Genomic DNA, 27,924 nt, shown 5'->3' on the forward strand with positions numbered 1-27,924 from the left:
TTCTTTTTCTTTTCCTTTTTTTAGGCTTTTTTTTTTCAGCGCTGACGAGGGTCGCCGGTTGTGATGGCCTTGCCCGGGCCTTTGCGGCGGAGGGCAGGACGGACCTGGGCGAGGGCTTTGCGGCGGAGGGCGAGGTGGCCTTGCCAGATCTGGCTGCCACACCTCGTCCGCGGCCGGTAGGGCCGTGATGGCCTCGCCTAGGGCCTTCACGGCTGTACCGGCCGAGGGCGAGGTGGCAGTCGCCCAGTTTGGCCGAGGCCTTCGCAGTTGGCGAGGGTGGCCGGTGACCCTCGTCAACCCTGAAGAAAAGGGAAAATTAACAATGGAAAAGAAAAAAAAATGATAAAAATCCACGTCTAATGGAAAATTAATTAGAAAGCCACGTAAGATGATTTGTCGGAAATGGCACTCAAATGATCGATTTTACTCCGATGTGACACTTAAGTAAAAAAAAAAAGTTATAGCACTCAAGTGAGCGTTGCATGAAAGTTATGGCACTTGTGCTGTTCTTATTCCCTCTTCGGCCTTGCTAGTCCGCAAAAGTAATAGAAAATGGAATAGCTCTCCAAGAACCTATATTTTCCTTAGCCATTCAAAAATGAAATATCATAAGGGTAAATTAGAAAGGATAATCGTGCATGTCCATATGAATGTTTTTTTAGGTTTTTGAATTTTAGGGACCGTCTGTTGCACGTAAAATGAACAAGTTGGAAAATATTTTTCCTAAAAATAATTGGTTATATCGCATGGAATAATTTGTCAGCAGCATACGTTTTCATTAACGACAATAAATTATGCCTAAATATCTTCGTGAACGATGAAAATATTTTTTAATCATTCAAGGATCATTTTCAGAAAAAAAATATTTTCCAAAACACGAATTTTTCGCAAAAAAAACGGACCCTTAATTGTTACATGATTATTGTCTTTCGCCAACGGGACAAAAGAAGATACTTTGCGTGCATTTTCTATTGAAGATCCATTTATGGATATTCTTAGCCGTCCCTATTTTAATTCCCGTCAATTCATGTCCGAATATTCTTACATACATTCGAAATTGTCGTTCCTCACTATTGGAAGTCAACATGGTAATCGAATGAATGACGTAAGTAGTTAAAAACCCTTCGTTCATTTGTTTGAATCGGGCGTTTCGTGACGGAAGCTACGATTTTCGTGTCACGCGCACACGTATATATGTATAATGTTATATAATACGACAACATCTAAATATCACGTCATAACATGAGCGACGATGTAGACTAAAAATGCTTTAAAATTTATAGAAACTTAGAAAGCATCAATTTGTGGAATGAGGTAGTCAAGTGACTTGTTGCCAAATAATAGGGAAAATTTCAATTAAAGACCCAAAGTGAATTTCTTTTCTTAAAAAAGGATCAAAAGTGGATAATGTCTCAATTAAGGACCCGAAGTGCCCAAACCAGTCTCAAATAAGGACCTCAGCTCGGCGGCCAGCCAAATGTTCACTAGTCGACAAGTGTGAGATATTTCCGGTGCTGGAATAGGGGCAATTTTGTCATTTTCTTTTATTTTTCTCTCTTCCCTCTTATGGCCATCGCCGACCTCAGGCGAGGGCCACCTTCGCCGGCGTAGGGCAAGGGCGGCCCTCGCTAGCCCAGGCGAGGGTGCCTCGCTTGACGTCGGCGAGGGCAACCCTCGCTTGGGCTGGCGAGGCCAAGGGCGGCCCTCGCCGGATTTGGGCGGGCGAGAGCCGCCCTCGCTTGGGCTGGCGAAGGTTGCGACGAGGGACGCTCTCAGCCTCGCCGGCGTCAGGCGAGGGTTGCCCTTGCCTGGGCTGGCGAGGGCATTCCTCGCTTGATCCGGCGAGGGCGAGGACGGCTCTCGCTTGCCCCCGCCCGCCTAGGCGACCGCGACCCTCGCCCAACGCTAGCAAGGGCGAGGCTGGCGGACGTCATCGGTGATGGCCACAAGAGGGAAGAGAGAAAAAGAAAAAAAGGAAAAAGAAAAAAAAGAAAGGAAAAGAAAAGAAAAAGATAAAATTGTCCCTATTCCGGCGCCGGAAAATGTCTCACGCTCGCCGGCTGGCAAACATTTGGCCGGCCGGCGAGTTAAGATCCTTATTTGAGACTGATTTGGATACCTTGGGCTTTTAATTGAGATATTATTCACTTGAAGTCCTTTTTTTAGAAAAGAGACCCACTTTTGGTCATTAATTGGAATTTTCCCCAAGTAATATAATGCCGCACCAAATCTTTTTGCTAACTTTTCTTTATTCACAGACGTCGTCGTTTTCTTCTTCTCCTTCTTTTTCAGCCCGCTCAGAATCCGTCCCGCTAACTTTTCTTTATTCACAGACGTCGTCGTCGTCGTCGTCGTCGTCGTGTTCCATCATCGTCAGTCGTCCTCGCCATCGCTGTGAAATCAGACAGGTGAACGGACGGCGATCGCAGCAACCGAGCAACGACCCGCTAGCCGGAGAAGCATCAGCGAGCATGACTGACGCGAACGCGATCGAAGTCGCCGGAGGAGTTCCGGCTTCGACTCTCAACCGCATCGATCTCTCGTGCTCCGATATTCAACAGTCAGTGTCTCTGCTCAAACAGGTCTTCGATCCTCTCGAGTTTTTCCTTCGGCCTTGTCGATTCGATTTCCGGTACTGAGACGTTTTCGACATTTGTGACGACGCTGACGGATGAATCCGATCTCTTGGCCTCAGGCGTGCTTGGATTCTGGCTTTTTCTACGTGATCAATCACGGAATCAGCCAGGATTTAATGGAGGATGTCTTCGTCCAGAGCAGGCGTTTCTTCAGTTTGCCTTTGAGCGAGAAGATGAAGCTGTTGAGGAACGAGAAAAACCGAGGCTATACTCCCATGTTCGATGAGATCCTCGATGCTGAGAATCAGATTCAGGGTTTGTGTCCGATGAATTCATTTGTTCCTTTTCGGTGTCAGATTGCTGAATATTTTTCTGCGTAAAGCAGATTTAGATGAATAGCTGTTGATTTTGATAGCATCCTGTAATGAGCTAGTGGTTGAGTAGCAGCTCTTAGAAAAGGAAGATGCAATAACTCAGAGTTTCTTTGTGTCAATTAGTTATCATGCCTGTTTGTAATTTTATTCTATGAGGAGTGAGGACACTTCATCAGAGCTGACCCAGATCTATATGGTTCTCATTTTTTGAAGATTGGTCAAGTAGTAATGATTCCATTGACGTTTTATAGGAGATTACAAGGAGGGATATTACATAGGAGTGGAAGTACCAGAGGATGATCCCGATGCGCAGAAGCCTTATTCTGGACCAAACCTCTGGCCTTCCGAGGGTAACCGGTTGCTTAATATGATATTTGTGCAACTTCGAGTTATTGCTGGTGATATATACTTATTTTGGTTTCACTGTTTTGTTTTCACTAGATATATTGCCAAGATGGAGGCAGACGATGGAGAAATTTCATAGTCAGGCATTGTAAGTTTTTGCTATAGATTCCATCCAAGTAAAAGATAATACAGATATCTTCTGTTTCCTTGACGGGAAATTTGGGGCCTTTCCAAGTACCCAATGGTCACCATCTTCCCCTTCTACTTGCATCAAATTGTGCCAAGTTCTTTTAATGCCCAAGGGGGGAGTAAAATTGCCTCTGACCGCCGAACTTCTTATGCTCTCTCGGGCTCTTATCCGTGTTGGCCATAGTGTAAATCTCTTCTAGTCATTTGTAACTGCCGATTCAACAATTTCTAGGAAATCGTTCCACTGCTACTATGCTGCAATATGAATAAAATATTCTTAGCTGTCGAGATTTACTATTAATCGCACTGACCTAGAGCCTCAACTCAAGTGTCTACTTGCTTATAGTAGTGGTTGGGCTGATATTGCAGTCACAATTTCCATTGCAATAGCAGTTGATTTTAGGTCCGGTTATATCTCAAGAGTAATGCCCAGATGATCTATGTGGCAAGATTAAGTGCAATTTGTTGGTATATAAAGGTGATGGTAGTTAATTTTGATAATTTTTTGATTTGTAAATATGCTCATCAGAAATGTGGCGAAAGTAGTTGCAAGGATCATTGCTCTAGCACTTGATCTGGAGGCTGATTTTTTTGACAAGCCGGAAATATTCAGCAAGCCTATTGCGATGTTGCGCTTGTTGCACTATGAAGGTAGATTTTACTTCAATGAACTACAAAACAAACCCCGTAATTCTTTCTTCTCATGCGGTTGATATTCCTTTGTTTAGGTCTAATCTCTGATCCCTCTAAAGGAATATACGGGGCTGGGGCACATTCGGACTTTGGGTTTATTACCTTGTTGGCAACAGATGATGTCCCGGGTCTCCAAGTATGAAATATTCTCCTATAAAACTGTTGGTGCAGACTCTATCCATAATTATGACGCAGGGAACTTTATAACTTATTCAGATTTGCAAGAACAAGGATGCTAAACCTCGGGCTTGGGAAGATGTGCAACCTTTGAAAGGGTAAAGCCCGACAGAACTTGAGATGATTATTTTAGATATCTCATATTTAGAGTAACTTGGACACTTTTGGTGGAAGCCATCGTGATAGGATTTACATTCTAGTGATTTGCGGCTTACAAATTTAACTTGGAATAACTTTGCTTTCAATCTTGTACTTTTGATTTATTGAAGCATGTACACGTATAGTGTTTCCCCTTATATGCATGATTGGAAGATTGCTTCATGCTGAGGTTGAGTGAAATACTACACCCGCACTAGTGACAACTTTCTGACAAAAATTGACCTGCTACTATAGTTCTTGTACCACTTCTCCTTTCCTTTATGCGATTTGCATCTATATAAGTATACCTATTAACTTTGATCAGTTTAATCCTTTTGATGCCTTGCTGATGAACCTACCTCCCACCCTCCCTCTCTTCCTCCCTCCCTCTCTCTCTCTCTCTCTCTCTCTCAAACACTCTTACATGCGCACACAATGATTTTCCACCAGTCTTTCCTGGTTAATCATGTGCAATTCCACGGTCATACGCATTCTACAATTATTAGAACATGTCTCACGTTATACGTCCCGTTGCAAGAAGTTTAAGAGTGCAAAATTTCGGGACAAAATATCTCATTGCTCAAGCATCCTTTTTGGGTGATCTTTGTTTTTTTCCTTCTGCATGACTTTTCGACAGAACAAGAGAATCTCACAATAATCCTGAAAAATAACTTTCTTTCCATAACTATTTTGTGCAGAGCATTCATAGTGAATCTTGGTGATATGCTAGAACGATGGAGCAATTGCATTTTCAGGTAATATGATTTTATAGAAGTCTTTATAAATAAATTGGCATGAGGAAAGCTTTGAACATGGAGGTCGGTGATTTTCTAAAGCAGGCTACTGTAGATTGGTAACCTGTTCCAAACTATACCAAAATTTCCTCTGTTGTACCCTCTTGGCTATTGTTGATATTAGTAGCCCATTCGTAGTGCAAGAGCATCTACTCTTGACATTGGCTAATTACTTGCCGAGTTGCCTCAGGAAAAAAGTCCAAGTTAAACACAGATGTTGAAATGGTATGAAATGTTGACGACCTACATTACTTTCTATGCAGATTCCACTTTATGAATGATAAATCATAAAATAATTATTCTAGTGTTTTTGTTATAACTGCTCTTATTGGTCAACTTTTCGATACTAATTTTTGTATGTGTTCTGCGATTTCAAACCACAGATAAGGCTTAACATGCACTATCATCATGCATGAGAACATGTTTAGTAATATAGGAAATTAGCTTTTCACATTAATCTAATAGGTGTCCTGCAGTTCTCCATATATAGCAAGCTCATTCTCTATTCTTTTTTTAGAATTTGACCTTCTGCTTTTGTGCTTCTTTTTGTCAAATCTTTACTTTTATTTTGTTTTTGCAATCAGGTCCACGCTCCATCGAGTTATATGGAATGGTCAAGAACGGTATTCTGTAAGGCCTTTTTGCTCTCTCTCTCTCTCTCTCTCTCTCTCTCTCTCTCTCTCTCTCTCTCTCTCTCTCTCTCTCTCTCTCTCTCTCTCTCAAGCGCTCGTGTCATCTTTTGGAAAATTCAGCAATAGCCATTAAGAGAATCTTGAAGCTTGTCGAGTCTGTTGAAAAAAGTCCAATTGGTTGGTGTCCTTGGAAGAGTAGAGTATAATTGAAGCCAATCTAGGATAGTTGTAAGCTGATTCGGAAAGTGGTCCTAGGTTTGAGATCACGTTTTAGTGGCTAGTCAGTGGAGCATGTGATTAAACTCTTAGGAAATTCTTCTCAACTCAAGATTATCTTCAGGGACGATCCACATTAATTTTTGCAAAAGAAGCCTAATTGTTTTTCCTTCCCTAGTTAGCATTTTTAATCCATTACTTTTTCCATTCTTGATAAATTTTTTTAGCTATATCTCTGTTAAAAGTCCTATTTATGCTCATGTTCTCACGAAGTGCAGATTGCTTTCTTCGTGAAGCCTAACCATGATTGTCTCATCGAGTGCTTGCCAACATGTATGTCAGAGGAAAATCCTCCCAAGTAAGCTGTCTTCCGTAGATTAGTTTCTTTCCTATATATCATCAAGATGGCGCTATTATATTTCCTTTGTTGTCAAATCTCGGTCGTAAGATCTAGTTCTTCTCCTCCCTGATTCAAATGACAGACTTTATGCGTTTTGTTTGAGTGCCGATGCTTGGCTTTGGACATGAATGTCGAAGTGGATATTGCATGTCCAAGGATCATCTAAATTCATATGCTTGGATTTTTTGTTTCTGTTAGACGACTGCATTTAAGTTATAACTCCATGTTTCATGAAGAAAAATGTTTATTCTGGAACTAGGCATTGACTTGTCCCGGATTCGATCAATTGATAAGATCGTTTGCATGCTTGCACAGGGTTGGAACCTTTTCGTGTGGGGATCTGGGTGTTGTATATATCATAGCTACTCCAATAGTTATTAATTTTTTTTTTGGGATCGAGACTCCAATAATTATTAGATTTGGTGCAAACTAGCAAATTTACACCGGCATCGGATCCTAAATTTGTTCAAAATTGCATTACGTGCAGGTTTCCTCCCATCTTATGTCAGACTTACTTGGCCCAAAGATACTACGATACTCATGCTGATTTAGATGTGTACAAAAAGGAAGGAGCTTAGAGTTTGCCTGTGAGGAGCCGGAGCCTGTTAACCAGCACTTGCTTGAAGTAGGGGTATGCTTTGAGAACTCGTAAAGATGTGGACGATGAGCCTAGAGGAGCATCAGATGGGTTACATGCATCTACTTACATGATAAAATATGCATATACAACTAATAATCTGCTTATGTTTATGCATGGAAGTAATAGTTCAGCGGCTTCAGCCTTGCTGAGGTCTTCTTGTCTCCATGATTTGGTTCCTAAATTAGCTGTTTGTGCACGCAACTCTTTAAGAAAGGAAATAAAAAGGAGATGCCAGGGACATTTCTTGGCACCAACTTTCCTGCGATTCAATGACGAACAGTTGCTTTTTAAAGAAGTTTCGGTAGATTGGACTTTACACGCAACTTTCGGGATACTGCACAAGATTTTTCTGGATTAGGTGGGGGTGTCGCTAAACCTACGAGGGATTGAAAACATGACAGGCTGAGATGGAGAGAGCAAGCATTTCCATGTGGTTGCGACTAGGAGTAGCATTCGCAAGTGCACTTACTGAGATCAGTCCCTTCTCGAAGTCCTCCTGTGACGGTTGACTAGCTAACGCTTCCGCTACGTTAAAACACAGAAACAAGCGTTGGAACAAATCTTTAGACAAAGAGTTGGCCATCTCTTTAGCTCTTATCCGCAATGTAGGTGCAAAATCTCCCTAGACTGGAGAACAGTGATAGTGAGTTAAATTAGCAGGTTAACTAGTTAATTATATACTCTTCTAGCTTTCTTGTAGTTTAAACAGTTAATTGATTATGCAAGAGAATGTAATGGAAATATATAGTGGAAACAGATGAAATGACATTATTGTTTCGCCCATTACATTCAAAATCGCGACAATCTTGCATCTAGGGGTGTTAGAACTGGGTATACACCTTGTGGTTCCAGACCGGGAACCGAATCGGCCAGTTTTGGAATCACTATTTCTTGATCCTATCGGTTCTCGGTTGAACTTGGAAATTAGTCCTCTTTTCATATTTTGTGTAGAAAATCAAATTCTTATAATAAAATATAAGAGTTCCATCTTTTCACTTTATAACATATTTGGTGAAACAGTTTTGATGTTGTTTATTCATGATGAAGACCATGATTCAATTCTCAGTTCAACCCGAGAACTGAGCCGGTGGAACTTGGTCAGATCGGTTCTTGGTTAGAACTGGTGGTTTTGGCCTTGGAACTGGAAACCGAGCGGATCCTAGGCGGGTTCTAAGTTTGCCGAACTAAAACCATATTGATTCTTCCTAACATTGGCCATAAACCGATCGGTCTAGACTTGTTCAATCCGGTTCCTGGATTGAATCGGTCTCGGTGCTCACCCCTACTTGTATTGACTCATTTTACTATTGCTTGCATTACGCAACATAGAGCCTCAGTTAATGTGTAGGGTGTTAAAATTATTTGTCACTTTTGAGCTCGAAAGGGAAAGTTTCCTAATTCAATTAGGTTTCCTATTTTGAATAGGTTTCCTAATCGAATGGTTTCTTAGTTGAAAAAGATTTCTTAATTGGAGAAGGTTTTCTAAAAAGAGGTTTCCTATTTTGGATTAAATTCTTGCCTATAAATAAGGAGTGGATGTTATTTGTGAAGATCATCAAAGAGGAGCTTCTGCTAGTGAATTACACTATGAAGATATCCGAGTGTTTGTAGCGATTAAATTCTTGTGGTAAGAATTTGTTTATAATTCTTTTGTGAGATTGAGAGATTATTTCGCGAGGAATTGTGGGGCTAAATGTTGCGTGAGTTATTGGGTGTAATTGGGGTTTGGGAAACACTTAGAGTGTTTGAGTGACTCGAGTGTGGTTGTAATCTCCGTTGTATCCGTTGTATCGCTTGATTTATAATTGAACTCTTTGCTGCTCTCCCCGTGGACATAGGTCACTACGACCGAACCACGTAAATTTAGTGTCCGATTTATTTTCTTATTCTATCAATTTTATTGTTCGATCGCTTGGTTTCCGCAACAATTGATATCAGAGTTAGACTTGGTTGAGTTGAAGCGAAACGATGGCGATAGAAGAAGGAAAAGTGAAAATCGACAAATTTGATGGGAAGAACTTTGGTTTTTGGAAGATGCAAATTGAGTATAATCTATATCAGATGAAACTGCACTTGCCCCTATTTAGGGAGAAGCTAGAGACTATGAAGCAAGCTGATTGGGAATTGCTGGATAGATGAGCTTTAGGTGTTATTCGGCTGATATTGGCTCGTAATGTCGTGTTTACCATTGTGAAAGAGAAGACCACTGCGGGTTTGATGGAAGCCTTGTCAGATATGTACGAAAAGCTCTCTGCGATCAATAAGGTCTATTTGATGCGACGTTTGTTTAACTTGAAGATGAGCGAAGGTGCGTCAGTTGCTGATCATATCAATGAATTCAATGTGATCGTTAGTCAATTGAGTTAAGTTGATATTGTCTTTGAAAATGAGGTACGTGCTTTGATTCTATTATCCTCACTGCTTGATAGTTGGAACACTACTGTTACTGCTGTTAATAATTTCTCTAGGCCAACAAGCTTGACGATTGATGGTGTTCAAGATTTAATTCTGAGTGATGACATATGCATAAGAGAATCTGGTGAACATGTATATGCTATTTTAGTAGGTGAAAATAGAGGAAGAACTGGTACTCGTGTTAGTAGAAGTAGTAGAATAGACGAAGTTAGTCTTGGACTGGTAGTGGCATCTTAGAAGAGATTGCTTAAAGTTGAAAAACGACAAAGGTAAGGGAATTAGAGTTGAGTCTGCGGATGATGTTGTTGTTATAGCTGACAGTAATTCGGATAATGCTAATTATGTCTTGTCTGTCGCTAATTATTCATCGTTTGGCGGATGGATTATGGATTCTGCTTGTTCATTTCATGCTACACCAAATAGGAACTGATTAGTGCACAAATAATAGTAAAGTGCAGTTGGGGAACAATTCTGAATGCGATGTTATAGGTGTTGGTGATGTTAAAATCATAATGCATGATGGTATTGTGAGGACATTGACTGGAGTGAGGCATGTTCCAAAGTTGAAGAAAAATCTTATTTCTTTGAGTGCCCTGGAATCAGCTGGGTGTCGGTATTATTCAGAATGTGGAATTCTGAAGGTTGTTTGAGGTACCTTGGTGATAATGAAAGGAATCAATCATAATGACATGTATGAGCTTCAAGGTGAGACAGTGACGAAATTCGGTGCGGAGATGTCAGAGGCATCTGTTCGAGAGTCTGAATCGTGGCATATGCGTTTGGGGTACATAAGTGAGAAAAAGCCCGAAGGTTCTAAGTGAAAGGTTCTAAGATAACAAACTGAATGTATGCATGTGTTGTGATTTAGATGAACAGCGGAAAGTACAGTTCACTATGGTTGTCAGAGAAACCACGGAAATTGCAAAATTGATTCACTTAGATGTTTGCAGGTTGTCGCGGTTTTCTTTGAGGAAGAGTGTTAGATTTATGCTAACAGTTGTGGATGACTACTCGATGAAGACTTTGGTGTTTGTGCTTAGGCACAAGTTTGATGCTATTGTAATAATCAGACAGCTAAGAGCTTTGATCGAAAAAGAGACTGGTAAGACGATCAAGCAGGTGCAGACTGACAATAGTATAGAGTTTTGCTTGGAGCTGTTAAAAGAATTATGCATGAAGGAAGGCATAGTGAAATACCGCGCTAGTGCTAGTGAACCACAACATGTTGCGGAATTGATGAGCAAAACATTACTAGAGACAGGCCATAAAATGCTCTCTAGTGCTGGTATGGCTAGGAGATTCCTGGCGGATAACTACCTAAAAAATATATCCCCATCAACTGCGATTGGATGTCGGACTCCCGAAGAAGTGTGGTCAGGTAACATTACTAATTATTATATTATTAGAATGTTTGGTTGCTTGTGTTATGTTCGAGTTAGTGATGGTAAGCTCGATAGAATGGTAAGAAAGTGCATGTTCTTAGGTTATGCACAAGGTGAGCAGGGATATAAGTTGTGGTGCTCAGAATTAAATTCACTTGTTATCAGCAGAGAAGTTACATTTGACGAGTTTCCAGTACTTCTGACTAGGAGTGTTTGTGACAGTGTTCATATGGATCTGAACGGCGTTCAGCTTGAGGTGGAGTTGCAACTAGAAACTCCTGAGGTAGCGGGTATTGGTGAAGTAATTGACACAGATGGTGCTTGTAGTGAGGTGGAGCCCATAGAGTCAACGTTTGTTGTAACTGTTGATATTGACAAGGTGTGTATTCAATCTCCCAGCAGATATGGATGCAATGATAGTTTTGTTTTATCTGCGATTGAGGATGTTGTGTCGAAAAATTCCTGTGGAGCAGTTAAAGGTTCATGTGGAGTTAGTGTTCTGATGAGACTCACGGTTATAGCGAAGTTCAAGCGCAGCTTGGATTTGAAAGATGTCTGTGGAGGTTGAGCCCATTGGAGCTGTGGGAGGATAGTAGTGAAGTTCTGACGAAGCGATTGTGACTTGGCTTAAATGTTGAGCAAATGTGGAGATTGTTAAAATTATGTTTCGATTTTGAGCCCGAAAAGGAAAGTTTCCTAATTCAATTAGGTTTCATATTTTGAATAGGTTTCCTACTTGAATGGTTTTCTAGTTGAAAAAGATTTCCTAATTGGAGAAGGTTTCATAAAAAGGTGTTTCCTATTTTGGATCCAATTCTTGCCTATAAATAAAAAGATGATGATATTTGTGAAGATTATCAAAGAGGAGTTTCTGCTAGTGAATTACACTCTGAAGATATCCGAGTGTTTGTAGCGATTAAATTCTTGTGGTAATAATTTGTTTATAATTCCTTTGTGAGATTGCGAGATTATTTCGCGAGGAATCGTGGGCTAAACACTGCGTAAGTTATTAGGTGTAATTGGGGCTTGGGAAACACTTAGAGTGTTTGAGTAACTCGAGTGTGGTTGTAATTAGGTCACTACGACCGAATCACGTAAATCTGGTGTCCGATTTATTTTTTTGTTCTGTCAATTTTGTTATTCGATTGCTTGGCTTCCGCAACATAAAGATTCATGCAGTTTTTGTACTTTTGATGAGCATGCAAGTAATTCATATTATTCATGAAACGTCATTGATATGGTTCATGAAGTTCATATTGTTCAAATATCTCTTTATCTTTCTAGTCTGCAAGTGTAAACGGAAAATGGAATAGCTCTCCAAGAACCTATATTTTTAGCTATAAAAAAAATGAAATATCATAGGGGTAAACTAAAAAGGATAATCATGCATGTAATATTTTTTAGGTTTTCAAATTTTAGAGTCCATTTGCTTCACAGAAAACGAACAAGTTGAAAAATATCTTCCTAAAAATAATTGATTATATTGCTTGGAGTAATTAGTCAGCAAAAAACGTTTCCATTAACGACAACAAATTATGCCTAAACATTTTTTGTGAACGATGAAAATATTTTTAGTTCATCCAGCGATCATTTTTTTAATTTTTTTTCCAAAGCATGAATTTTCTGCAAAACTAATGGCCCTTAGTTGGTTCACGATTGTTGTCTTTCGCCGATGGTACAAAAGAATATACTTTGTGTGCATTTCTATGGAGGATCTACTGATGAATATTCTTGATTGTGCCTATTTTAATTCACATCAAAGTTATTTATTCATGTTCAAATTTTCTTACATAGTTTTTGGCGGCGAAAAATACAATTTTTAAATATTGCCGCGTATCATATACATATATTATATATAATAACATATAATAGGATAACATCTATTACAATAACATCTAAACATCACATCGCATCACATCATATCACATCACCGGACGAGTTTTCTTTTTTTTTTTTTCTCTTCTAGAACACCGGACTTGTTTTCACAGGGATGATGTCGCACCGTACATATTTATAATATATCTTTGCTGATTCTTTCTGTGTGCAACGGCGTCGTCTTTTCTTCTCTTTTTCATCCCCTTGTCCTCCTCCTCCATCAGTTGCAACTCAAAATGCCGGTCCGTGCTCGATCATCGTCAGTCGTCATCGCCACTGTGAATTCAGACAGGTGAACGGACGGCGATCTCAGCAAACGGAGCAAACGACCTGCTCGGCGGGGAAGCACCAGCGAGCATGACTGACGCGAACGCGGCGATCGAAGTCGCCGCCGGAGTTCCGACTTCGACTCTCAACCGTATCGACCTCTCGAGCTCCGACATTCCTGGTTCGGTGTCTCTGCTCAAACAGGTCTTCGATTCTCCCGACTTTGTCCGCTATTTCGATTCTGATTTCCGATACGTAAAAACGAGGAAACCGAGGTTTTTGAGTTGAGAGGACACTGACGGATGAATCCAATCTGATGGCCTCAGGCGTGCTTGGATTCTGGCTTCTTCTACGTGATCAATCATGGGATTAGCCAGGATTTAATGGAGGAGGTGTTCGTCCAGAGCAGGCGGTTCTTCGGTTTGCCTTTGAGCGAGAAAATGAAGCTGTTGAGGAACGAGAAGCACCGAGGGTATACTCCTATGTTTGATCAGATCCTCGATCCTGCAAATCAGATAAACGGTTTGTGTCCGATGATCCTATCTATTCCCTTTGGGTGTCAGGTTGCTGAAGATTTTACTGCTTATAGCGGACATAGATGAATAGCTGGTGATTTTGATAGCTTCCTGTAATGAGGTGGTGGTTGAGTAGCAATTCCTAGAAAAGGAAGATCAATTAGTTATTATTCGTGTTTGTGATTGTATCATTGGAGAGAACTGACACAGAAATAGGAGCTAGTTGTTAGATGCGCTAACTCAAAACCATGAGTTCTAAGGCAAAGATTTGGCTGAAGCTTGTTATTACCTATATGCTTATCATCTTCTGAAGATCTTCTGAAGATTGTTGGAGTAGTAATGATTCCATTGACGTTTTATAGGAGATTATAAGGAGGGATATTACATAGGAGTGGAATTACCAGAGGACGATCCTGGTGCGCGGAAGCCTCATTTTGGACCAAACCTCTGGCTTTCTGAGGGTAAGCAATTGTTTGATATAATTTCTGTTCAACTTGAAATAGTTGCTGATGATGTAAGCTTATTTTGGTTTCACTGTTGTATTTTAACTAGATATATTGCCAAGATGGAGGCAGGCGATGGAAAAATTTGGTAGTCAAGCATTGTGAGTTTTTACTATAGATGACATAGAGCCATAGACATTAATTTTTCTTGCTAATTCCGGGATGTAAATTTTATTCCATCCAAGTAAAAGATAATACAGACATCTTCTATTTCTCTGACGGGGTATTTGGGCATTGTCAATATCCCATGGGAGTTGAATTGCCTCTGACGTCTGAACTGAATATGCTCTCTTGGGCTCTTATCGTATGTTGGCCAAAGTAAAACTCCTCTAGTTATTTGTAGCGGCTGATTAAACAATTTTCTGGGTTATTGTTCTAAAGCTACTATGCTGCAATATGAACAAGTTATTTTTACCTGTTGAGATTTACCATTAATCACCCCGACCAAGAGCCTCAACTCAAGTGTCTAATTGCTTATTGTGGTAGGGCTGATGTTACAGTCAATAAGGTCTCCAACTCTAAATCATTCGACTTTTGGATCAAGAGTTATGCCTAGATGATATATGTGGCAAGATTAAGTGTAATTTGTTGGTATAGACAAAGCGATGGTAGTCAATTTGGTAACTTTTTGATTTGTAAACGTGCACACTCAGAAAAGTGGCAAAAGTAGCTGCAAGGATCATTGCTCTAGCACTTGATCTGGAGGCTGATTTTTTTGATAAGCCAGAAATACTCGGCGAACCTATTGCGACCTTACGCCTGTTGCACTATGAAGGTAGATTTTACTTCAATAAACTTCATAATAAACCCTGCAATTCTTTCTTCTCATCCGGTTGATAATCCTTTCTTTGTTTAGGTCTAGTCTCTGATCCCTCTAAAGGAATATATGGAGCTGGGGCACATTCGGACTTTAATTTTATTACCTTGTTGGCAACAGATGATGTCCCAGGTCTCCAAGTATGAAATTTTCTCCTTTAGAACTGTTGGTGCAGACTTTATTCATAGTTATGATGCATGGAAATTTTTGAACTTATTTAGATTTGCAAGAAGAAGGATGCTAAATCTCCGATGTGGGAATTTGTGCAACCTATGAGAGGGTAAAGCCCAACTGCATTATAATTGTGAATTTGAGATGATTACATTAGAGTCTCATATTTAGAGTATTTTGGACGCTTTTGGTGGAAGATCATCATTATGGATTTCTATTCTAATGATTCATGGCTCACAAATATAACTTGCAATAACTTTTTTTTTAATCTTGCACTCCTGGTTTATTGGGGAATATAAACTGTTTCCCGTTGTACGCATGATTAGAAGAGCGCTAGATGCCAATGTTGGGTGGAATACTACCGCAATAATTGCTCCTTCTTTGTCTGACCCTGATCTGCTACTATAGTTCTTATTTGTACAAAGGCAGTGATAAGCCATGCTAGAGAGAAAGTATTATTGTCAGAGGGGTGATAAAGATGGATTTCCATTTATTAATTTAGAGAGGTGCCCTCATTCACAGATCCTTTCCTTTCTGCAATTTGCATCTATATAAGGGTACATATTAACTTCGATCAGTTTAATTCTTCTGGTGCCTTGCTGATGAACCTCCCTCCCTCACAAACACTCTTACACACATGCACACAATGGTACCCAACCATTGTTTCCTGGTTAATTTTGTACCGGTCAACGTTCATAGAACTGCCACGCATCATACACACTCTAAAAAAAAATGTAATTACCCTCTTTTAGTTATATAGTTTATTGCTTAGATTCAAATATACATAATCATCATAAATACGGGACAGAAGAATCCCACAGTCATCCTAAAAAGTAACATTTTTTCTGTGACTATTTTGTACAGAGCATTCATAGTGAATCTTGGTGTTATGCTAGAACGATGGAGCAATTGTATTTTCAGGTAATATGCTTTGGTAACAATCTATATAGATAAATTGGCATGAGGAAAGCTTTGAACATGAAGGTTGGAGAGTATCTTATGGCAGGCCACTATATATTGTTAACCTGTCCCAAACTCCACCAGAATTCTCCCATTAATAGTGAAAGAGCATCTACTCTTGACATTGGTCACGAAAAGAATCCAAGTTAAAAACAGTTGTTAAAGACGGTACGATATGTTGGTGACCTACGTTAATTTCTACACAGAGACCAATTTATGAATATCAATTAATAAAATTGCTATTCTAGTGCTTTTATTATCACTCAGCTTTTATTGGTCAACTTTTGGATCCTAATCCTTGCATGAGAAAATGTTTAAATGATGTATGAAATGAGCTTTTTGCTTGAATCTAATTGATGTCCTGCAATTCTCTATATTTAGCAAATCATTCTCTATTCTTTCTTTTTTGAATTTGACTTGCTGCTTTTTTGCTTCAGTTTGTCAAATCTATACTTTTGCTTTGCTTTTGCAATCAGGTCCACGCTCCATCGAGTTATAGGGAATGGTCAAGAACGGTATTCTGTAAGGCTTCTCTCTCTCTCTCTCTCTCTCTCTCACTCCGCACCCACGCACACACAAACACGCATTTCTCCTCATTTTTTGAAAATTTTTTCAAAAGCCTTTAAGAGAACTTTTAAGCATTGTCGAATCTATTGAAAGAAGTCTGATTGATTGGTGAACAAAGTCGTGACTACTTCAACCGGAAAAAGGGCAGTTAAAGCCAATCTTGGATAGTTGTAAGCTGATTCAAAACAAGATCCTAGTTTTAAGATCAAAGATCTAGTGGAAAGTCAGTTGAACTTGTGATCAAACTCTTAGGAAATTCTTCTCAACACGAGATTATCTTCAGGGATGATCCACATTAGTTTTCGCAAAAGAAGCCTAATTGTTTTGCCTTCCCTAATTAGCATCTTTCATTCATTACCTTCTCCATTCTTATTGACTTCTTTTGCTAATATTTTTGTTAAAAAAGATTCTATTTATGCTCATGTTCTCACGAAATACAGATTGCGTACTTCCTGAAGCCTAACCATGATTGTCTCATTGAGTGCTTGCCAACATGTATGTCAGAGGAAAATCCTCCCAAGTAAGTTATCTTCCGCACATCAGTCACTTTCCTATATTAACAAGATGGTGCTGTACTTCTTTAACCAAAAAAAAAACAAGATGGTGCTGTACTTCCTCTCTTATCAGTTCTCAGTCCTCAGATCTAGTTTTCCTCCCCGATTTGAATGAGTGTCTTTACGCATTGTGCTTGATTGCTGGTGCTCTGCTAGGAACGTGCATGTTGAAGTGAATATTGCACGTATAAGGATCATCCAAGCACTGTTAAGAGGACTGCATCAAGTTTAACTCCATGATCATGAGGGAAAAATGTTTACTCGTGTATTAGGCATTGACCTGTCCTGGATTTGATGAATTGATACGATCAATTACATGCTCATACGCTCTCTTTACGGGGTTGGATCCTTTTTGCGTGGGGATTTGGGTGCTGCGTTTAACATAGCTACTCCAATAGTGATTTTTTTTTTTTTTGGTAAGGCTACTCCAATAGTGATTTTTTTTATCTGGTCGAAACTCCAATATTGATTAGACATGGTGCAAATTAGCAAATTTATACCAGCATGGGATCTTAAGTTTGTTCAAAATTGCATCAATGTGCAGGTTTCCGCCTGTCCAATGTCAGACCTACTTGTCCCAAAGATTCAAAGATACTCATGCTGATTTAAATGTATACAGAACGGAAGGAGCTTAGAGTTTGCCAGTGAGAGCGGAAGCCTGTCAACCCGCACTTGCCCGAAGTAGGGTTATAATTTTAGAACTTGTACAGATGTGCATAATGAGCTTAGAGAAGAGCGTCCAACAGAGTACCTTCATGTACATACATATGCACATACAACCAATGATCTGTTTATGTTCAGCAGTTTCCACCTTATTTTGCTCCTAAATTAACTGTTTGTACGTGCACATGTCGAAGCACCGACTCTCCTGTGATTCAACGGATGGGTCCGCTTTTCAACAATAGTTTCGGTAGATTGGACTGTACATGCAACTTTCGGCGTACTTGACAAGATTTTTCTGGACTGGGTGGGCGTGTCGCTAAGCCTACAAAGGATTGAAAATATGACGGGCTAAGGAGGAGTGAGCAAGCATTTTCATGTGGGTGGGACTGCGGGTAGCATTGGCAAGTGCACTTACAGATATCGTAAGCACTTTAGCCACTTTGGCTGCTACTTTCGCAGAAATCTTTCTGATGTTTCTCAAAGGTGGATAGGTCAATCCCTTCTCAAAGTCCCCCTGTGACACTTGACTAACTGACGCTTCCGCCATGTTAAAACACAAACAAGCTTTACACACAGGAAGACTTGACTTGGCTCTCTCTCTCTCTCTCTCTCTCTCTCTATTTTGGGGAAAAAATCATGAAAAACCCCAAACTATATTCATTGTAACACATTTACTCCAATTCTTTTTAATTACACAAAAATTCCAAACTTATACTCTTAAGACAAATCTACCTTCCGTTACAATTTTGTTAATTAAGGCCGTTCAAATCCAATGTGGCTGCCTGCATAGCCAAAACAACGCCCTTTTGATGGCCATTTAAACCACAAAAGACAAGCTCTCTCTCTCTCTCTCTCTCTGATTTGAAGAGTTCATTTCTAGGGTTTGTTCATGTTATCTCTCTCATAAAATCTTATTTGCTCTCTCGATCAGTTCCTCCACGTTCTCTAGGGTCATTGCTCCCCCTCTGTCTGTTTGAAGCTCTATTCGTTTGTCTGCTCATTGCTGAAGTTGTATTTACTCGATTCGGGACTTGCTCGAAGAAGCTCGATTCTAGCTCGATAATTCTCTGAATTTGAATGAACCCCTCAAAGATTCTAACTGTTGTTTGCTTATGAAAGTTAATAGTGGTTTCTCGTTTTTAGTAGAGCATTGTGTGTTGACATTTGAAGGCAAAGAAAGTAACGTCACTTGAGCTTCTTTCTTTTTTGGTCACCATTTCACTTGAGCTTGCTCTTGTTATTACTTAAACATGTTCTACTATCATATAGTAATCTAAACATGGGTTTTTCTCTATTTTTTTTGTAGATGGAACGTCGTATGGGGGGAATGAAAAATGCAGTTGATATTGAAATAATAGATGACTTTGAGGTTAAAATTCGGGGTGGAGCTGGGGGTGCTAGGCAGGGTGAAATTGATGTTGAAGTTGAGTTAAGCGATGAAGTTAGGATTGAACTTGTGGATAGGGTTGGGGCAGGGCTTGAATATGGGGGTGCTAGCCAGAGTGAAAATAGTAAGAGTGATGATGACTTTTATTTTGAGAGTGATGATAGTGAGAGTGATGATGCTGAGATTGATTTATTAACTTGGACATCTGATGAACACATCCTATCTAGAGATGAGGAAGGGATACATAAGGTGGGGATGGAGATAATATTTACTATTGATACAGGATAAGGAGACATGAATGAGGATGAAAATGATGAGTACATTGAAGCACATGAAGATCTTAGTCCTCTTAACTCTAGAGATCAGAAAGAATGCGACCGAACAAGAGCTTTGACTCAGACCAAAAAAAAGAAAATAGCTTTGACAATTAGATATGACCCGAGCTACGATCACAGAGTAGTAGTTTCAGTCAAGCATGAGATTTGTCTCATATTCAGTTTAAGAGGGCAGTGCAGAAATATGCAATCACAAATGGCTACAACATTGGTTGGCATATAAGTGAATTAAAAAAGATGCATGCGAAGTGTGTGATCGGATGTGAAAGGTCCCTTTATGGCAGTTGGTTGAAAAAAGAGAAACGTTTATTATCAAGACGGTTGGAGAAGAACACACTTGCCCTAGAAGCATGAGAAATTAAAGTGCATCTTACGTATGGCTTGCAAAAGAGTTCTTGCCTAAATTAGAGCTAATTTGAAATATACTGCATCACAATTACAGGCAGAAGCAATAGAGATGTGGGGACTTAGGCTTAACAGAAGAGCTTGTTACAAAGCAATTGTCAAAGCTCTTAAGACTATTAGGGGTCCATTTGCCAAGCCGTATAAGTTAATTACATCTTATAAAAGCTCAATCAAAGCAATCTAGTAAGAACAACACATTTGATATTGTACTTAGATAGTCATAAAACATGTTCAAGAGATTTTATGTGGGATTCGAAGGGTTGAAAAAGGGTCGTCTAGAAGGTTGTAGGAAAATAATTGGACTAGATGGTTATTTTATTGAGACCTTAGTAAAGCAAATGCTACTTTGTACTGTTGGAAGAGATGGAAACAATAAGATGTTTCTAATTGCATGGACTGTTGTTGAAGCGGAGACACAAGACAGTTGAACTTGATTCCTCATGTTGCTATTTATAGACCTTCAAATAGGCAGAGGTGATGATTGGACCTTCATAAGTAATCAACGAAAGGTATGATGAGTCTCCAATCATTAGTTTTTTTTATAATAGTGGTTGAATTATGTCTTGTAAGGCTTTATTAATGCATTTCAATTATGTCTTGCTGGGCCTTATCAATGCAATTTCTTCATTGGTTCCTTGTGTAGAACATAGGAATTGTTCTAGGTACATTTACGCAAACCGGAAAAACCTATGTAGGGGAGAAATATTTCGAAATAACTTCAGTTGCGTATGCCATATACGAGATTGAATTCAACATAGCAATTGAAGGAATAAAGGGGGAGTCTGTTAATGCCTACGAAGATTTCATGAGGCAAGGGCCATAGCACTTCTGTAGGGCCTTCATAAAGGTTGAGTGAAAATGTGGTGCCATTGAGAACAATTCGAGTGAGATTTTCAATGGGCAGATTTGCAATTAAAGATAAATGCTAATTGTGAGGATGACTTTAATAGTGATAAGAATGTATGGCTGAGCAAATACGTTAGAGGTGATAAGAACTGACTTTAATAGTGAGAATGTATGACAAAAAGTCAGTTGGCGGTGGGTTCCCGAATAAATTATGTCCAACGAATGTCGGAGGTAGTTGAAAAACCCTGTTCATTTGTTTGAGTTAGACATTTTGCGGCAAAAGATGCGATTTTCGAATATTGACAGTGGGCGTACATATATATATACATTAGGATAACATCTAAACATCACGTCATAGCATGGGCGACACGTCACCCGACTTGTTTTCAAAAAGGATGATGCGGCACCGTATATCTTTGCTTGCTGATTCTTTATCAGTCCAACGGCTTCATTTTCTTTGGAAAAAATACAACAAAAAATTCCAAACAACGTCACTTACAAATAAATTTACCTTGAATTTTTTATTGTGATATGAAAAAATTTTAAATTATGCCACCTGTGACACATTTACTCCACAACACTTTTGCTTAAGGGCATTTTCATCTTTTTCCTTTTTTAATTTTTTTCTTTCTTTTCTCTTTCCCTCCGCCGACCACGACGGAGGGAAGCCGGTGAGGGCCGCCCTCGCCCAACTCAGACGAGGGTTGCCCTCGTCGGCGTCGGACGAGGGTCGCCCTCGCCCAACCCCAACGCCGGCAAGGGCAGCCCTCGCCAGCTTCCCTCCGCCGTGGCCGGCGGAGGGAAGAGAGAAGAAAGGAAAAAAAAAAAAGAAAGAAAAGGAAAAAAGACGAAAATATCTTTGGATAAAAGTACTGTGGGTAAATATACCACAAATGTAAAAGAAAAATTCTAGGTAAATTTGTCGGATAATTGGAGGTTTTTGGTGGTGTTTCCCTATTCTTTTTGGGATAATGACATAAATAGTCCCTAAACTTTGACTCAATGTGCAATTTGGTCCCTGAACTTTTAATTTGTTCAATGTAGTCCCTGAACTTTAATTTAATGTTCAATATGGTCCCTAAACTTTCAATTTGTTCAATGTGGTCCCTGAACTTTCGGTACATGTTCAATATAGTCCCTGAACTTTATAAAAATATTCAATGTAGTCCTTCCATTGATTCAAGTTTAAGGACTATATTGAACATTTTTATAAAGTTCAGGGACTATATTGAACATGTATCGAAAGTTCAGGGATCATATTGAACAAATTAAAAATTCAGGGACCATATTGAATATTGTGTTAAAGTTCAGGGACTATACTGAACAAATTAAAAATTCGGAGATCAAATTGCACCTTGAGTCAAACTTCAGGGAACGTCATTTTCCCGTTCTTTTTCTTCCTTCGGTCTCTTGTACTCCATCGGCTGCAGCTCAAAACGGCGATCTCAGGAAGTGAGCAACGACCTGCTAGGCGGAGAAGCATCAGCGAGCATGAATGATGCGAACGCCATCGAAGTCGCCGCCGGAGTTCCGACTTCAGCTCTCAACCTTATCGACCTCTCGAGCTCCGATGTTCAACGGTCGGTGTCTCTGCTCAAACAGGTCCTCGATACTCTCGAGTTTGTCCGTTATTTTGATTCGATTTTCCGGCGCGTAAATCCTAGGAAACCAAGGTTTTTGAGTTGAGGGGATACTGACGGATGAATCCGATCCATTGGGCCTCAGGCGTGCTTGGATTCTGGCTTTTTCTACGTCATCAATCATGGAATCAGCCAGGATTTAATGGAGGAGGTCTTCGTTCAGAGCAGGCGGTTTTTCGGTTTGCCTTTGAGCGAGAAGATGAAGCTGTTGAGGAACGAGAAGCACCGAGGCTATACTCCTCTGTTCGATCAGGTCCTCGATCCTGCAAATCAGATAAACGGTTTGTGTCCAATGATCCTATTTGTTCCCTTTTGGGTGTTGGTTTGCTGAAAGATTTTACTGCTTAAAGCGGACATAGATGAATAGCTGGTGATGTTGATAGCTTCCTGTAATCAGGTGGTGGTTGAGTAGCAGTTCCTAGAAAAGGAAGATCAATTAGTTATTTTTCCTGTTTGTGATTGTATCCTTGGAGAGAACTGACACAGAAATAGGAGCTAACCCAAACCATGAGCTCTAAGACAAAGATTTGGCTGAAGCTTGTTAAGCTTGTTGTGACCTATCTGCTTATCATCTTCTGAAGATTGTTGGAGTAGTAATGATTCCATTGATGTTTTATAGGAGATTATAAGGAAGGATACTACATAGGAGTGGAAGTACCGGAGGATGATCCAGGTGCACAGAAGCCTCATTTTGGACCAAACCTCTGGCCTTCTGAGGGTAACCAGTTGTTTAATATAATTTCTGTCCAACTTAATATAGTTGCTGATAATGAATGCTTATTTTGGTTTCATTGTTGTATTTTCCATAGAGATATTGCCAAGATGGAGGCAGACGATGGAAAAATTTCATAGTCAGGCATTGTAAGTTTTCCTATAGATGATAAGAGCACGAGTTTCTGGATATAAATTTTTTTTCCATCCAAGTAAAAGATAATTCAGAGATCTTCTGTTTCTATGATGGGGTATTTTAGGCATTTTCAGTACCCAATGTTCACCATCTTCCCCCTCCATATGCATAAGATATTGTCAAGTTTTTGTAGGTGGCCTAATGGGAGTTAAATTGCCTCTCACGTCTGAATAGTATATGCTCTCTTGGGCTCTTATCCTATGTTGGCCAAAGTGTAAATCTCTTCTAGTTATTTGTAATGTTCCAAAGCTACTATGCTGCAATATGGTAAAGTTATTATTAGCTGTCGAGATTTACTATTAATCACATTGACCAAGAGCCTCAACTCAAGTGTCTAATTGCTTACAAGTGCCTCAACTCAAGGCTGATATTACAGTCATGATTTTTGTTGCATAGGTTCTCTAACTCTATATCATTTGACTTTTGTATCCAAGAGTAATGCCTAGATGATCTATGTGGCAAGATTAAGTCTAATTTGTTGGTATAAACAAGTGACAGTAGTCAATTCGGTAATTTTTTTATTTGTAAATATGCAAACTCAGAAATGTGGCAAAAGTAGTTTCAAGGATCATTGCTCTAGCACTTGATCTGGAGGCTGAATTTTTTGATAAGCCAGAAATTCTCGGCGAGCCTATTGCGACCTTGCGCTTGTTGCACTATGAAGGTAGATTTTACTTCACTCAACTACATAGTAAACCCAACAATTCTTTCTTCTCATCCAGTTGATATTCCTTTCTTTGATTAGGTTTAGTCTCTGATCCCTCCAAAGGAATATATGGAGCTGGGGCACATTCTGACTTTGGGTTTATTACCTTGTTGGCAACAGAGGATGTCCCAGGTCTCCAAGTATGATATTTTCTCCAATGAAACTGTCGGTGCAGACTTTAGTCATAGTTATGATGGATGGAACTTTTCAAACTATTTCAGATTTGCAAGAACAAGGATGCTAAACCTCAGACATGGGAATATGTGCTACCTTTGAGAGGGTAAAGGCCAAGTGCATTACAATTGCGAATTTGAGATGATTACATTAGACTCCTCATATTTAGAGTATTTTGGATGCTTTGGCAGAAGATAATCGTGATAGGATTTATATACTAGTGATCCATGGCCTACAAATATAACTTGCAATAACTTTATTATTAATCTTGTACTTCTGGTTTATTGGGGAATGTGCACAATAATGTGTTTCTCCTTGTATGCACGATTGGAAGATTGCTTCATGCCAACGTGTAAAATACTACCCTTGTACCAGTAACAACTTTTTGACAAAAATCCTTCCTTCTCTCTTGATCTGCTACTATAGTTCTTATTCGTACAAAGGCAGCTATATGCCAGTTAGAGAGAAAGTATTATTGTCAGATGGGTGATAAAGATGGATGTCCATTAGAAAATTAGAGAGGTGCCCTCATCCACTTCTCCTTCCTTTTTGCAATTTGCATCTATATAAGTGTCCATATTAACTTATCAGTTTAATCCTTCTAGTGCCTTGCTGACGAACCTCCCTCCCTCACAATCTCTCTCACTCTCAAACACTCTTACACACATGCACACAATGGTACTCCACCATTCTTTCCTGGTTTATATTGTGCAGGTCAACGGTCATAGAATTACCATGCATCATACACATTCTACAATTATTTCTGTAACTACCCTCATTTAGTTGTTTAGTTTATTGCTTAGATTCAGTTATACATAGACAAAAGAATCTCCCAGTAATCCTGAAAAGTAACATTCTTTCTATGACTATTTTGGACAGAGCATTCATAGTGAATCTTGGTGATATGCTAGAACGATGGAGCAATTGTATTTTCAGGTAATATGATTTAATAATAATCTATATAGATAAATTAGCATGAGAAAAGCTTTGAACATGAAAGTTGGAGATTATCTTATGGCAGGCTACTATAGATTGTTAACCTGTCCCAAACTCCACCAGAATTTCATCTGTTGCACCCTCCTGGCTCTTGCTGATATCAGTTACCCATTAGTAGTGAAAGAGCATCTACTCTTGACATTGCTCAGGAAAAAAATCCAAGTTAAACGCAGTTATTGAAGACGGTATGATATGTTGGTGACCTACATTAATTTCTACACAGAATTCAATTTATGAATATCAAACAATAAAGGGAAAATACCACAAAAAACCTCAAACTATGCCACTTGTGACATATTTACTCCGAACTTTTTTTTGTAACACAAAAAACTCCAAACTATGCCACTCGTGACACATTTACCCCACAATACTTTGGTTCAATGGCATTTTCGTCTTTTTCCTTTTTCTGTTTTTTTTTTTTGCTTTCTTCTCTCTTCCCTCTGCCGGCCTTGGCGGAGGGAAGTCGGTGAGGGCCGCCCTCGCCAATGTTGGGGTTGGGCGAGGGCTGCCCAGGCGATCGGATCAGGTGAGGGCAGCCCTCGCCCAACCCCAACGCCGGCGAGGGCCACCCGGTGGAGGAAAGAGAGAAGAAAAGAAAAAAAAACAGAAAAAGGAAAAAGATAAAAATGCCCTTGGGCCAAAGTATTGTGGGGTAAATGTGTCATAGGTGGCATAATTTGGGGTTTTTCGTATCACAAAAAAAAGTTCAGGGTAAATTTGTCACAAGTGGCATAGTTTGAGGTTTTTGGTAGTATTTTCCCAACAATAAATTTGCTATTCTAGTGCCTTTATTATCACTCAGCTTTTATTGGTCGACTTGTGGATACTAATCTTTGTATGTGTTTTGGGATTGCTGACCACAGATAAGGCTTAATATGCATTGTCATCATGCATGAGAACATGCTTTGGTGATATATGAAATGAGTTTTTGACATGAATCTAATTAGTGTCCTGCAATTCGCTATTTTTGGCAAGTCATTCTCTATTTTTTCTTTTTCAAATTTGACTTGATGCCTTTTTGCTTCATTTTGTCAAATCTATACTTTTGCTTTTGCAATCAGGTCCACACTCCATCGAGTTGTAGGGAATGGTCAAGAACGGTATTCGGTAAGGCCTTCTCTCTCTCTCTCTCTCTCACGCACTCACAAACACACATTTCTCCTCATCTTTTGAAAAATTCGGCAAAAGCCTCCAAGAGAATTTTCAAGCATTGTCGAATCTATCGAAAAAAGTCTAATTTATTGGCGACCAAAGTTGTGACTTCTTCAACCGGAAAAAGGGCAGTTGAAGCCAATCTTGGATGGTTGTAAGCTGATTCAAAAAAGGGTTCTAGTTTTGAGATCACGATCTAGTGGCAAGTCAGTTGAACTTGTGATCAAACTCTTAATAAATTCCTCACAACTTGAGATTATCTTCAGGGATGATCCACATTAGTTTTCGCAAAAGAAGCCTAATTGTTTTTCCTTCCCTAGTTAGCATCTTTCATTTGTTACCTTCTCCGTTCTTGATGATTTCTTTTGCTAATATTTCTGTTAAAAGTGATCCTATTGTCAGATTGCATTTCTTTCTTCCCTAGTTAGCTCATGTTCTCACGAAATGCAGATTGCATGCTTCCTGGAGCCTAACCATGATTGTCTCATCGAGTGCTTGCCAACATGTATGTCAGAGGAAAATCATCCCAAGTGAGTTGTCTTCTGCACATTTTTTCCGATATATCAACAAGATGGTGCAATTCTACTTCCTCTCTTATCAGTTCTCAGTCCTAAGACCTAGCTCTCCTCCCCGATTCGAATAAGTGTCTTTATGTATTGTGCTTCAGTGCCACTGCTCTGCTTCGAACCTGCGTGCCGAAGTGGATATTGCATGTCCAAGCCTCCAAGGATCCAAGCACGGTTAAGAGGGCTGTATATAAGTTTAACTCCATAATTCATGAGAAAAGAAAATGTTTACTCATGAATTAGGCATTGATTAGGCATTGACTTGTCCTGGATTTGACGAATTGACACGATCAACTGCATGCTCGCACGCTTTCTTTGCAGGCTTGGATCCTTTTTGTGTGGGGATTTGGGCGCTGCGTTTAGCATAGCTTCTCCAATAGTAATTAGACATGGTGCATTCTAGCAAATTTATACCAGCATGGGATCCTAAATTTGTTCAAAATTGCATCAATGTGCAGGTTTCCGCCCGTCCAATGTCAGACCTACTTGTCCCAAAGATATGCCGATACTCATGCTGATTTAAATGTATACAGAAGGGAAGGAGCTTAGAGTTTGCCAGTGAAAAGCGGCAGCCTATCAATCCGCACTTGCCCAATGTAGGGTTGTGGTTTGAGAACTCGTACAGATGGGCATGATGATCTTAGAGAAGAACATCAAATGGGTACAATTGCCCATCGTTCAGCGGCCTCGGCCTTATTTTAGTTACTTGCCTCCTAAATTAGCTACTTGTTTGGCCTTTACATACAGCATGACCACCGGCATATGCATTGATTCGTTTGATCGCTGTTTGTGTGAAGAGATTCTTCGTATGAAATGGCAAACAAAAAAAGTGACGAACTTCGACACTTGACAAAGTATCGATTTAAGTTTTTGACCTGGAGGCTACCCTCAGAAGACCATCTAAAAGGCAAAAGGAACTGTCAATATTCGCATGTTGTGGTAACTTT

General features: G+C 39.6%; 2 protein-coding genes across 10 annotated transcripts in view; both read left to right on the top strand.

The window, feature by feature from the left end:
* The window catches only part of LOC115684542 (2-oxoglutarate-Fe(II) type oxidoreductase hxnY-like), a 29,199-nt gene extending 10,750 nt beyond the window's left edge, over window positions 1-18,449 (top strand). The window contains exons 1-11 of one of the 6 annotated variants that reach the window (XM_056307740.1): window positions 2,365-2,582; window positions 2,696-2,891; window positions 13,991-14,089; window positions 14,181-14,232; window positions 14,785-14,906; window positions 14,988-15,088; window positions 15,170-15,228; window positions 15,984-16,040; window positions 16,556-16,601; window positions 17,087-17,166; window positions 17,745-18,070. In XM_056307740.1, coding sequence (XP_056163715.1) covers window positions 2,472-2,582; window positions 2,696-2,891; window positions 13,991-14,089; window positions 14,181-14,232; window positions 14,785-14,906; window positions 14,988-15,088; window positions 15,170-15,228; window positions 15,984-16,040; window positions 16,556-16,601; window positions 17,087-17,166; window positions 17,745-17,835 — 1,014 coding nt within the window. In that variant the 5' untranslated portion in view covers window positions 2,365-2,471 and the 3' untranslated portion in view covers window positions 17,836-18,070. Of the gene's footprint in view, window positions 1-2,364; window positions 2,583-2,695; window positions 2,892-3,201; window positions 3,301-3,391; window positions 3,444-4,013; window positions 4,136-4,212; window positions 4,314-4,393; window positions 4,453-5,190; window positions 5,248-5,870; window positions 5,917-6,412; window positions 6,493-7,021; window positions 7,445-13,053; window positions 13,318-13,439; window positions 13,636-13,990; window positions 14,090-14,180; window positions 14,233-14,784; window positions 14,907-14,987; window positions 15,089-15,169; window positions 15,229-15,983; window positions 16,041-16,555; window positions 16,602-17,086; window positions 17,167-17,744 lie in introns of those variants that run through there. The other 5 variants (XM_056307741.1, XM_056307739.1, XM_056307738.1 and 2 more) reach the window with 5 other exon arrangements.
* A 3,781-nt stretch (window positions 18,450-22,230) lies between these two features.
* LOC115684544 (2-oxoglutarate-Fe(II) type oxidoreductase hxnY-like) lies at window positions 22,231-27,643 on the top strand. Of its 4 annotated transcripts, none has more exons than XM_030609312.2 (11): window positions 22,231-22,438; window positions 22,562-22,757; window positions 23,096-23,194; window positions 23,286-23,337; window positions 23,926-24,047; window positions 24,129-24,229; window positions 24,311-24,369; window positions 25,143-25,199; window positions 26,321-26,366; window positions 26,862-26,941; window positions 27,436-27,643. In XM_030609312.2, exons 1-11 carry the CDS (start codon window positions 22,328-22,330, stop codon window positions 27,524-27,526), a joined length of 1,014 nt encoding a protein of 337 aa, XP_030465172.1. In that variant the 5' UTR covers window positions 22,231-22,327; the 3' UTR covers window positions 27,527-27,643. The 4 variants fall into 4 exon arrangements, with proteins under 4 accessions (XP_030465172.1, XP_056163758.1, XP_056163760.1 ...); XM_056307783.1 differs by lacking the exon at window positions 27,436-27,643 and adding an exon at window positions 27,079-27,427; XM_056307785.1 differs by lacking the exon at window positions 26,321-26,366.
* The last annotated feature ends 281 nt before the right edge of the window (window positions 27,644-27,924 follow it).

Source organism: Syzygium oleosum, unplaced genomic scaffold (assembly GCF_021117445.2).
Source record: "Syzygium oleosum isolate NSW1041296 unplaced genomic scaffold, Sole_v2.1 Sole_v2.59, whole genome shotgun sequence".
Taxonomy (NCBI): domain Eukaryota; kingdom Viridiplantae; phylum Streptophyta; class Magnoliopsida; order Myrtales; family Myrtaceae; genus Syzygium; species Syzygium oleosum.

Coding starts and splice junctions, on each gene's coding strand:
- LOC115684544 (XM_056307783.1), top strand. CDS start 22,328: ATGAATGATGCGAACGCCATCGAAGTCGCCGCCGGAGTTCCGACTTCA. Junction 24,048..24,128: donor GCGCTTGTTGCACTATGAAG/GTAGATTTTACT, acceptor TTCTTTGATTAG/GTTTAGTCTCTGATCCCTCC. Junction 26,942..27,078: donor TCAGAGGAAAATCATCCCAA/GTGAGTTGTCTT, acceptor ATTGTGCTTCAG/TGCCACTGCTCTGCTTCGAA.